General features: G+C 49.4%; 1 protein-coding gene across 2 annotated transcripts; it reads left to right on the top strand.

Moving 5' to 3' along the window:
- Positions 1-5,716: 5,716 nt before the first annotated feature.
- On the top strand, positions 5,717-11,654 carry IRF2BP2 (interferon regulatory factor 2 binding protein 2). Of its 2 annotated transcripts, none has more exons than XM_055234068.2 (2): positions 5,717-7,476; positions 8,071-11,654. In XM_055234068.2, exons 1-2 carry the CDS (start codon positions 6,429-6,431, stop codon positions 8,784-8,786), a joined length of 1,764 nt encoding a protein of 587 aa, XP_055090043.1. In that variant the 5' UTR covers positions 5,717-6,428; the 3' UTR covers positions 8,787-11,654. The 2 variants fall into 2 exon arrangements, with proteins under 2 accessions (XP_055090043.1, XP_055090044.1); XM_055234069.2 differs by having other exon boundaries at positions 6,155-7,428.
- Positions 11,655-12,119: the final 465 nt, after the last annotated feature.

Genomic DNA, 12,119 nt, shown 5'->3' with positions numbered 1-12,119 from the left:
TCCTACAATTGGAATTAAATTATTTCATGAGTTTTTCCTCTTTTTAAGAAAATAGGCCGGGCACGGTGGCTCACGCTTGTAATCCCAGCACTTTGGGAGGCCGAGGCGGGCGGATCACGAGGTCAGGAGATCGAGACCACGGTGAAACCCCGTCTCTACTAAAAATACAAAAAATTAGCCGGGCGTGTTGGCGGGCGCCTGTAGTCCCAGCTACTCGGGAGGCTGAGGAGGAGAATGGCGTGAACCTGGGAGGCGGAGCTTGCAATGAGATTGCGCCACTGCACTCTAGCCTGGGCGACAGAGTGAGACCCTGTCTCAAAAAAAAAAAAAAAGAAAAGAAAAGAAAATAGATCAGAAAGAGTTGGAGGTGCAGTATTCCAATCTGGTAAGTGCCAAAACCATTTCATCACCCAACTGACTCCCACAATTGAATCTTTTATCCTAACACCAACATCAGTAAAGAGTCCCACACTAGACATGGTGTTGTAGCAACTGTGCCTTACCTCTGTCAGCTCCTTTTGTCTGTGGTGAATGTTTACTTCTCTTTGGATTGATTGTTCTATGAACTATACTAAAATTTTCCTTTTTCCTATAAAAATAGGTATAGATAAGCAAATCTTAACACCTTTCCTGTTAACACTTAGATGTTAACACTCTTTTGCTGGGCTCTATGCTGTGCTTACATGATTTTTAACAATGCAAAACGCAAATAGAATATTCTCGACTACATCCTTAGGCAACAGGACTCATACTTAGGTATCAGTTCTGACACTTTTTTTTTTTTTTTTTTTTTGAGATGGAGTCTTGCTCTGTCGCCCAGGCTGCAGTGCAGTGACACAATCTTGGCTCACTGCAACCTCTGTCTCCCGGGTTCAAGCAATTCTCCTGCCTCAGCCTCCTAAGTAGCTGGGATTACAGGTGCCTGCCACCACGTCCGGCTAATTTTTGTATTTTTAGTAGAGACAGGGTTTCACCATGCTGGCCAGGCTGGTCTCGAACTCCTGAACTCTTGATCCACCCACCGTGGCCTCCCAAAGTGCTGGGATTACAGGCGTGAGCCACCGCATCTGGCCTCTGACACTCACTTTTCATATTACTTTAGCTAAGTCAGATTTTTAGTTTCTGAAAAGGATGACAAGATAATAGAATTTATCCTTGAAATATCTTTTTAAAATGTTCATATGAAAGACATAGCAAATACCATGCCATCGTACTGTTCTTTAACCTTTTAAAATTATTACATTATTCAAGTTTTTCAGTTCTTGTGCTATGGAATGTGTATGTGGGAAATGTACATTTTTTAATAGAAAAGCTAAGAAGAGAAAATTTACCATTTTTATATTTTCAAACATTATCTGTGATGTTAATTCATTATTTTGTCAGCATCTTCCTACTGATATCTTTCAAAGGGTTTTAGTGAGTGTCTTAAATAGTCTAAGTTAAACCCACATCCAGATATTATTCCAGAAAAGTGCATTTCATCCTGCTTTTTCCAAAAAGTCAATAGGTGGTTTACTGGCATCAAATGGCTGTTGAATCCCTTCCAGTTCTACAAATTTCCTTGCAGACTGAGCAAGTGTGTGACCTCAATCTCTCCTTTGTCTGTTTTGTCTGTTTCTCACTTAGCTCTTTAAATTCTGACACAGTGAGTATTTAACCTTCATCAAGACCCCAAATTTTGCTCTAAATAGGGACCTATACATATGTTGACATATAGGCAGCTGACTAACAGCTTCTGTGTACAATATGTGGATGATTAAGAGCTCCTGTGATTTTATTTGGCTTGATTCTTAGACCCTCCACAGAGAGTTTATCTCCTCCACATGCAAAAGTCTCTTTAATATCCGTATGCTCTCTGTGCACAGGGGAGGTAGGCTATAGAGAGGGGTCAAACAGAGGGAAAATATTTCTAAAAAAGAATATTTGCAATTTGAAAAACAGTAAGATTGTCTCATAAAATGCTGTTACTTAGAAGGAAGACTCTCATATCAATTACAGAAGGTTCACTTATGTCATGGTGCTCCATAGCATGTGTAGATATATTCATATAAACAAATGTGTTCAAATATATGTAACTTATTTAAAAAATTGGAAAAGCCCTGAATATCACGTGTGCTCTTCAAGCCTTATGACACTTTTGCCAAAGCTGAAGAAACCCGCAATGATGTCCACAGAAATCCAGATGAAATGTGGCTGCATTTTTTCTCTTCTTCAAATACGCCAAGGTCAGAGTTTAAGAAGCTTTAGCACGGTTGCAACATCATGCTATTTAAGGAAACTGCACTCTAAAGAATGAAGGCTGAGATTCCACCTCTGGATAGAGGGTGAAAGCCACGGATTCAGCAGTTCCTAGGAATACCATCTATCTCCGGGACAGCACCCACAAGCTGCTGGGAGAATGGGGTTGCACCCCTCTTGCAGCTGCGTATCCTGGGGGCAATTTTCCAATAAGGTACTCTTGTAGGAACCGTTTCTTTACACTGCTCTATAGACTGTCAGCTCAGGGCTTCCGTGTGTTAATAGCTGCTTGACTGGAGTAAGCTCTGGAAACCAAATTCAGATTTTAGATGTTTAACGTTCACGCAGTAGAAGCCCGTTTCAATCTCAGTGTCGGAAGGTCACATTTGTTCTACCCATTGAGCTATCGCTTACAACTGCTCTCTTAGGTTTGCCTTCCAAGCCACTTCCTTATTCCTGCTTTTCTGATAGTGTCATACTGAATGGCTTTCCTTTTACTCCTAAACTGTAATTTTTATTAAAAAAAAAAAAAACTCTCAGAAATTAGAGCTGGAAAGGACTGTTGGTTTGTCTAGTCTCAGCAGGAGTGTTCTCCATAGAATATTTCCTTTAGTCCTTAAGACAAATTGCAACATTTCAGTGTTCTGGTGAAAAGCCAGGCTCATCCCGCTGCTTCGCCGACACTTGGCCCAGCATCTGCCTGCCTGTCCGTATATGAATGTGCAGAAGCACACTGCAGCCAACCCGGTAACCTTGACTCTGGGTGGCAAAGATGATCATAATTCTCTTCTGAGAGGACCTGGTGCCTTAAGCAAGAGGGCAGAGTCTACGTGACTAAAACATACCAACTTCCTCTTTCATAAGTCATCACATGATGAACTACAATTACAATTCCTGCCTTGTCTCTGCGAATTGCAGACGCATTGCCTCACCCTAGAAACCCTGCTCCTGTGTGTGGAGGAGGCGGCTGTAACTGCTGCAGCAGCCGCTTTGGACGGGATCCAACTCCAGTCTGTGCCGGGAGGGAGCGGTGGGTGGAAGACAAAAACAAAGCTATGTTTACTTAGCATACATCGATAAAGCTGCTTCAGAGCTACATGAAAGGCCAGGCAGCATGAAAGACTTCTGATACAATATAAGGAATTGCTGCCCTGAATCCAGCCTTAACCCCCTTGATTCCGGATCGAGCCCAGAACTAAAATAGCCCTTCCATTTTCCATCGGGCATTTCATTAGGAAGTTACAACAACTCAGTTTCGACATGAAACTGGCAGTGTAAAATAAGAAGGAAATGCTCTCCTTTGGAGAAGAAAAGCTCTGTTTTACAAAGATCTTAGTATCAAGGCAGAATTTCTATCTTTAATTCTATTTTAGGATGGAGTAGCAGGCTCTCCCCTTGAGGCCATTACAGTACCAGCTTGCAGAGAAACGAGTATAATTAGGCCACAACTCTAATGGTGAGCTGTGTTTTCTTTTAATATGTTTCAGTCAATGCTTAGTGGGGGCGTCTCTTGGGGGCGTTGAGTTGGTTCATTTCTCTGCAGCATAAGGACTGGACTTCATCCCCTTTGGGCAGTAACGCAGTGGGTGAAGCCATGTGCTGGAATAACTGTCACAGGGTCTCTGAGGAGGGTGACCAAAGGGACAGGTCTTGAAAGCGGTGTGCAACAGCAGGCCTGGGAGTGACCAAACCCGCTGGCACCAGCTACTCCCGGGAAGGATCCGGGCAGGCCCCGTTCTCCCAGCTTGGAGAGGGTGAGGCAGGATTGCAATTGCAGGGCAAGATCCAGGAACAGATGGAGAGACCTTTAAAGCAGGCGCACCTTCTATGGAAATCCCCAAAAGACATTCAAGGTTAGCCTGTAAAAACATTTAGGTCTGACATTACGTTTTCTGTGCCATTTTCGCACAGGTTTTTTCATGTGTTTTAAGCAGCTCCCTCCACTGTGATTCTCTAAGGGTGTTTTTCCTCTTCCTTGTGGTTAATCCTTTGAAGCAACCTGGTATTTTCAATAGCAACGACTAGAGAGAAACGTCAGCAGGATTTTTTTTTTCTCTCCACCTACCAATCCAGTTGTAGGAAAGATAATATAATTAGTACCCTGTTCTTCCCACACTTAACCACCTCATTCCAGTCTCAAAGGAGAGTTGTGGGCCTGTGTTCCCAACAAAAGCAGCTCCAGAGGCCGCCCTTAAAGAGCTGAAGTCCCAATTGAAGAGCGACTAAGCCTACGTGTATTAGGGAGACTAACGACCAGCACAAAGTGATTTACCATAACACACACCAGCTCCTCCTCCCGATAAAAGTGCGAAACTCAAGCATTCAATTCAGTCTGAGCTGAGTCTGAGGCTGCCAACGGTGGCAGAGCTGCAAGCCGAGCGGCTGGGCTGGGCTCACCCCGGCCTGGGTGGCATATAGTGCGCAAGTCCGCCAGCGACGGCGAGCCAGCCAGCCAGTCGCCCCCACGGCCCGCGGGGACCTCGCGGAGGCGAGCAGGACCCCCCCCCCCGACGACTCGCGCCCGCGCCTCCCGCCACCTCGAGTCCAAGTTTGGGCCCGGGGGCGGTGCCTCGACGCCGAGACTCGCCGAAGGGGGTGGAACCTGCGCTGTGACGCGGCCGCGCTGGCCGTAGACCCCGGATCCCTGGAATGTGCATTCGTTCCACGAGGCCCTAGTGCCAGCGGCGCCGAGGCACGTCTGCGCGGAGCGTGCGCACTCGCGGCGGCGGCCGCCCACGGCCTCGCGCCCACGTCACGCGCCCGCCGCGCATACCTACATAAGGCGGCTGGGGCGACTGGCGCGGCGAGGCCCCCGCTGAACAGGGCGGGCTGGACGGGGCTAAGAGCGGCACTTGGTGTTCGGGAGAGGCTAGTCCGAACCGCGCTCCCTCCCCTCCAGAGGGCTCCGTGGAAAACGCGCGAGCCAGCTGGCGGCGTGTGCACGTGGTACTGGGCTTGGGAACATTCAGAGTCTCCCTAGTTAGTAAAAGGGACAGGCGGCGCGTATGTCCTTCCCAAGACAAATGCAAATGCAAAGCACCAGTGACGGATTTCATGCTCATGTGTCCGACATTGAGCTTTCAAGTATAACTCCTAAAAAACCAGAACTGTGAACGACGCTAGACCTAAATTCCCCATTCTGAGGAGACTGACGGAAACCAAGTGACAAAGTGGCCTTGCATAAAAGAAAAATGACTTTTAGCACGATTTGGCCCAGAGGCACACCAGAGGAAAACATTCTGAGAGTGGTCGAGACAGCCAGGTGGGGCGCGAAGTGAGGGAAAGTAGAGGAAACGCACACGACCACTTTGCGCGGTGTTCTGACGGGAACACCGGCGCTGCGCCGCTGCCCTGCCCCGCGGGCGGGCGGGCGCCGCAGAGCCGGCTCTCCCGGCAGCGCTACTTCGGCGCGCGGGGGGAGGGGGAGCGCGCGCGCGGGAGGGCGGGCACGCGCACGAGGGGAGGGGGCCCGCGCAGGCGCCGTGCGAGACTGTCGAAGAATCAAGTCTGTAGAAGTGGAGCGGTCGCGGCGGCAGCAGCAGCAACGACGGTGGCGGCGGCGGAGCTGAGGCGGGCTGGCCGCTGACGCTGGAGAGCGGCGACGCCAGGAGCTGTGAGAGAGCGGCGGAGCGACCCGGGGCCCTCGCCGCGCCCGAGCTCCACGCCGCCCGGCCGCCGCCGCCCCGGCGCGGCATGCCCCGCCGCTCGGGCTGAGCCTACCCCGGCGGCCGCCCCCCGCCCCCTGTCCCCCCGGCCTCCCCGCCCCCCGCCCCGCACTCCGTGCCGGCCGCCGCCGCGACCTGCTGCGCTCCCCCGCGCCCGCGCGGCCCGTCTTCGCCCCGGTCTGGAGGCCCGCCGCGGCTCCGCCCGAGCCCCCGTCGCCGCGCCCGCCGCCCCGCCGCGCCGCGCCGCCCGCCCGCGCCCGGGCCGGCCGGGGGGAACTGCTGCCGCGGCTGCAGCCCCTCGCTTCGCGCCCGCCGCCCCTCGTGCACCGGGGGCGCTGCGCGGGCGCCGAGCCTTCGCGGGCTTTGCCGCCGCCGCCGCCGCCTTTGCGGCCGCCGCCGCCGCTGGTGGGGGAGACGCGGGGTTGGGGGGGGAGGAGGGCGCGCGTGGTGCCGGTGGGGGGCGGCGGCGGCGCCCCCTCCTCCTCCTCCTCCGCCTCCTTCTCCGGCGCCGCGGGCTCCTCGGACATGGCCGCGGCGGTGGCGGTGGCGGCCGCGTCCCGGCGGCAGTCGTGCTACCTGTGTGACCTGCCCCGCATGCCCTGGGCCATGATCTGGGACTTCACCGAGCCCGTGTGTCGCGGCTGCGTCAACTACGAGGGCGCCGACCGCGTCGAGTTCGTCATCGAGACGGCGCGGCAGCTCAAGCGGGCGCACGGCTGCTTCCCGGAGGGTCGCTCCCCGCCCGGCGCTGCGGCCCCGGCCGCCGCCAAGCCGCCGCCACTCTCGGCCAAGGACATCCTCTTGCAGCAGCAGCAGCAGCTTGGCCACGGCGGCCCCGAGGCGGCCCCACGCGCGCCGCAGGCCCTGGAGCGCTACCCCCTGGCGGCCGCGGCCGAGCGGCCCCCCCGCCTCGGCTCTGACTTCGGCGGCAGCCGCCCGGCCGCGAGCCTGGCCCAGCCGCCGACGCCGCAGCCGCCGCCCGTGAACGGCATCTTGGTGCCCAACGGCTTCTCCAAGCTAGAGGAGCCGCCTGAGCTGAATCGCCAGAGCCCGAACCCGCGGCGCGGCCACGCCGTGCCGCCCACCCTGGTGCCGCTCATGAACGGCTCGGCCACGCAGCTGCCCACCGCGCTCGGCCTCGGTGGCCGCGCTGCCGCCTCCTTAGCCGCGGTGTCCGGAACCGCGGCCGCCAGCCTGGGCTCCGCTCAGCCCACCGACCTGGGCGCCCACAAGCGGCCGGCATCCGTGTCGAGCAGCGCGGCGGTGGAGCACGAGCAGCGCGAGGCGGCAGCCAAAGAGAAGCAACCGCCGCCGCCTGCACACCGGGGCCCGGCCGACAGCCTGTCCACCGCGGCCGGGGCCGCGGAGCTGAGCGCGGAAGGTGCAGGCAAGAGCCGCGGGTCTGGAGAGCAGGACTGGGTCAACAGGCCCAAGACCGTGCGCGACACGCTGCTGGCGCTGCACCAGCATGGCCACTCGGGGCCCTTCGAGAGCAAGTTTAAGAAGGAGCCGGCCCTGACTGCAGGCAGGTTGTTGGGTTTCGAGGCCAACGGGGCCAACGGGTCTAAAGCAGGTAGGGGCGGCTGTGAAGTGAGGGGGTCTAGGGGAGAAAAGGGGACGGAGAGCAGAGGAGGGGTGGTTCTTTCGATTCACCATTTTACCCCAGCCCAGAAACAACAAACACCCCACTTCCTGATCTGCCTAAGGCGGAACCAGTGCTTGGTGGCAACGTGTTCATGTGCTGAAGCAGCATAACAGAGATGAGTCAGACTGGGCTGATACGCTGTGACACGGGGTTTTCCTTTCCCAGCACATTCTTGGATGGGAACATGAGGGCACCAGTCACCTTTTAACCTATTGGGGGACATTAGCAGTCACATGCTCAGTGCAAACGAGGGTACTTTTGTGCATGTGTAAAAACAGGCAGTTACAAGCGTGCCATTTTCAGTGGCTCCATTTTAAATCAGTCTACTGCCTCAGAACGCCATACGCCTAAAGGTTTTAAGTTGCGTGTGCACCTGAAACTGATATACGAGTGTTTTCTGTCTGTGCTTTTAGAGAGGAGGAATTCTGTAATGAGTTTTGTTTCGGGTCAGGAAGAGAAGGATCCCTTTCAGTGCACCGCTACTTATGTTTCCTTTTTCCTTTTATTTCTTTGTGTTTCCAGTTGCAAGAACAGCAAGGAAAAGGAAGCCCTCTCCAGAACCAGAAGGTGAAGTTGGGCCCCCTAAGATCAATGGAGAGGCCCAGCCGTGGCTGTCCACATCCACAGAAGGGCTCAAGATCCCCATGACTCCTACATCCTCTTTTGTGTCTCCGCCACCACCCACTGCCTCACCTCATTCCAACCGGACCACACCGCCTGAAGCGGCCCAGAATGGCCAGTCCCCCATGGCAGCCCTGATCTTAGTAGCGGACAATGCAGGGGGCAGTCATGCCTCAAAAGATGCCAACCAGGTTCACTCCACTACCAGGAGGAATAGCAACAGTCCGCCCTCTCCGTCCTCTATGAACCAAAGAAGGCTGGGCCCCAGAGAGGTGGGGGGCCAGGGAGCAGGCAACACAGGAGGACTGGAGCCAGTGCACCCTGCCAGCCTCCCGGACTCCTCTCTGGCAGCCAGTGCCCCGCTGTGCTGCACCCTCTGCCATGAGCGGCTGGAGGACACCCATTTTGTGCAGTGCCCGTCCGTCCCTTCGCACAAGTTCTGCTTTCCTTGCTCCAGACAAAGCATCAAACAGCAGGGAGCTAGTGGAGAGGTCTATTGTCCCAGTGGGGAAAAATGCCCTCTTGTGGGCTCCAATGTCCCCTGGGCCTTTATGCAAGGGGAAATTGCAACCATCCTTGCTGGAGATGTGAAAGTGAAAAAAGAGAGAGACTCGTGACTTTCTGGTTTCAGAAAAACCCAATGATTACCCTTAATTAAAACTGCTTGAATTGTATATATATCTCCATATATATATATATATCCAAGACAAGGGAAATGTAGACTTCATAAACATGGCTGTATAATTTTGATTTTTTTTTGAATACATTGTGTTTCTATATTTTTTTTGACGACAAAAGGTATGTACTTATAAAGGCATTTTTTTCTTTTGTTAACGTTATTAGCATATCTTTGTGCTTTATTATCCTGGTGACAGTTACCGTTCTATGTAGGCTGTGACTTGCGCTGCTTTTTTAGAGCACTTGGCAAATCAGAAATGCTTCTAGCTGTATTTGTATGCACTTATTTTAAAAAGAAAAAAAAAGCCAAATACATTTTCTGACATTGTAAGATTGCCTTACTGTCTGTCATTCCTTATTGCTGGCCCCTTTCTCAGGCCGTAGGCCAAGTGGTGGAGAAGGAAAGGAAATGATTGAACGGGCATGTTGTCAAGTGGGCATGCCACTGGGAAATACCACCAGTTTACCCTGAAACATTGTCCTCAGAGGAGTAGGAAAGTGGATTTTGAATCTCTATTTTGTTCAAAAGTTCAGTTCTGGAGATACTGATGACTGAGAGTGCTGCTGGGAAATTTTCAGAATTGTGTGGTCTTTTGGGGTTTTTTTTTTTTAAAAGACAAAGTTGACTGCTGTTCACTGTCCACGTGATCAGTTGTAAGATTACAATGCTGCATGCTAGTTGGTTACATAAGACACAATTCCAGTGATGGAAGGCGATTATAATGGATGGTGGTGTGTACAAGATGGCACTGCCATCTTTGAGCAGAGCCCAGCTCTGCAGCGCCACTTCATCTTTTTAAACACCCTAGAGGTCTGTTTGTTGTTGCTGTTGTCCTTTATTTTGAAAGAGTTGCAAGAGAAGTTACAGTCCAGGTGAACTTGGAGATTGTGGGATTGGTTTTGTTTCTGTTTTGTTTTGTTTATCATTTACCTGTAGTGCTATTGCTGTTGATACTATCACCTATACCCTGTTTCTAGTGAGTGCTGAATACAGTATGGTACAATGACAGTAACAGCCGCGTGGTGCTGCCAGGACTGCCCTTGGGCATATCAGTGACAGCCCAAATGTGGGTGGAGGAAACCTGTAATTTCCTTCTTAACGTGTTTGAAATACCAAGTGAATAATACTGTTCTGGAAAAAAAATGATAAACTAGTGGAAATTAAAGAAATTAAGGGTTTTATATAATAGGCCCCACCTCTCAATATTTTTAGAATTCTTTTTGTAAACTAATTTCTTTTGATCACTATTTTGCATCAGTAAAATGATTTTTTTAAACTAATAAATCATCAATTATTAGAAATAGTTGTCTCACAGTGATACTGGTTTTTCTTTTGTGCTGTTATGATTTAACATTGACAGGAACACTATTTTAAATCCTTATGTTCAGGTGTTTGTAACTTGGCCTCATAATTAGGCTGAATTATGGCTTCAAGGTCTACAATTTATGTGTATGGTTCACAGCCTAGCTTCTATTTTCATTTGAAAATATAGATTTTTACCAACTTTGGATTCTTTTTTAGTTATGTGTTTGTCTTTCCTTTTTAAATTGTTCAAAACTATTTTTTAATGGTCAAGTTACTAACACTTGAAAATCAGATACTGCACCAAATACAGTATTTTTCCGTAGTGTTTTTAATGAGTGCACCTATTATTACTACTGTGCGAGAATTCATGTTGCCAGTCATTGTTATATTACAAACAGACTTGCATGATTAACCAGTTGTTACACTTTTTTTTTTTTCAAATTGGAGTATATATGACTCAGTTCAGACTGGTCTCTCTTATGTGAATGCACACATGCAGAAATGCAGAGTCAATTTTACATGCCCATAAAGACATTTGTAAAGAATTCAGCTCTTATGGTCTGTTGTATAAATGTGTATCTAGGCACTTCATTATAACTGGAATTTGACCTCATAGATGTTACAACTTGATCAGTCATTTGACCTAATTTGTGGTAGCTATCTGTATGTTTTGCAATCTTAATACAGATACGCGTTCCAAAAAGATTAATACAGAACCATCCTGCCGTTTTGGATAAGTCTATCCAGCTGTGGAAAGGGCAACCTGTGGTTTCTCTGTACTGGTGTTTAATGGGGGAAGAATATGAACAGCTTTAAAGAGCTGTGTATTGTGGTTACTACTATTAAAAAGTAAGATCTGCACAAGTCTGACTGGCCCTTGGGTGGCCTTTGTGGACGGCTCGTAGCTGGAAAGTGTTGATCTGGGTTTTCTGGCATTCTTTTAAGTTAAAAAGTTAACATCGGGACATGGGTTTGATCTTTTGTTGTACCTGATGACAGTGCAGAGATTCTCCACAGCTGGATAAAAATGTCAGAAAGCTACTTACTGTACATGGGCAGTATCAGATTTCAAATCCTAATATTTCAGCTGTGCTTTTAATACTCAAAATATTAGGGGATGGGGTGTTGAAGCTTTCCCTTTTTTGCTTTAACAATTTATAGAATTTAACAGATGTACTGTCTTTCATGTGGCCTCACATTTAAAGTTATGAGAACATACACATGGTTTACAACTTTTACTATATACCTTTCCTTGGCCACCAAGTATTTTAAAAGTGTGCCACCTTTTAACCTTTACTTTTTTTAAGTTGAAGGTGATACTTTTTCTATATATGATGAAACTCATGTCAACTGAAGTGAGTGTAATCTCAGATATCAACATTATTATATTTTAAAATCACGCTATGGAAATATCACCTGAATTCTGTCATTTGTCAGATTTACAGTACCTTTTTTTCTTTAACTTTTAGCATTAAATAAAAATAAAATTGGGAGCACTGAACATTTTCTGAGGCCTTTTTTAATTTTCTAAAGCAAGCTTAGAATGGCTATTGTTTTAATCACTAATGGCAGTGTGACTAAAGGATGTGTGGGTTTGGGGTTGGGGTTTGCCTGAACTTCAGGAGATAAAAGACATGGAACAAAAAGGCAACTGATGGTATAAAAAAGAAGTGCCAGGGACTGGTGAAAGGGCAACTGGATAGGGGACACAGATAAAAGAGCTGAACAAAATACAGCTAGAAAGCATTTGTTTATTTTTCAACTAGCAGCAGAACCAGCCATTCTGCAATAGTAGATTGGAAGGAGAAGATAGTGACGACACTGAAAAGACTCTCAAGACCTGGAGCTGCTCTTTGAAAAGCTTTGGAATAAAACAGCTACGTTGGGCCATAGGAAATGCGCTAAAGACAAAAGGGATTTAAAAAAAAAAAAGCCTTTGGAAAGCTTAGGAATGAAAAAAGCCAAA

The sequence above is a fragment of the Symphalangus syndactylus genome, chromosome 19 (genome assembly GCF_028878055.3).
Source record: "Symphalangus syndactylus isolate Jambi chromosome 19, NHGRI_mSymSyn1-v2.1_pri, whole genome shotgun sequence".
NCBI lineage: Eukaryota > Metazoa > Chordata > Mammalia > Primates > Hylobatidae > Symphalangus > Symphalangus syndactylus.
Note: the sequence above shows the minus strand (reverse complement) of the source record. Positions and strands in the feature narration are given on the sequence as shown.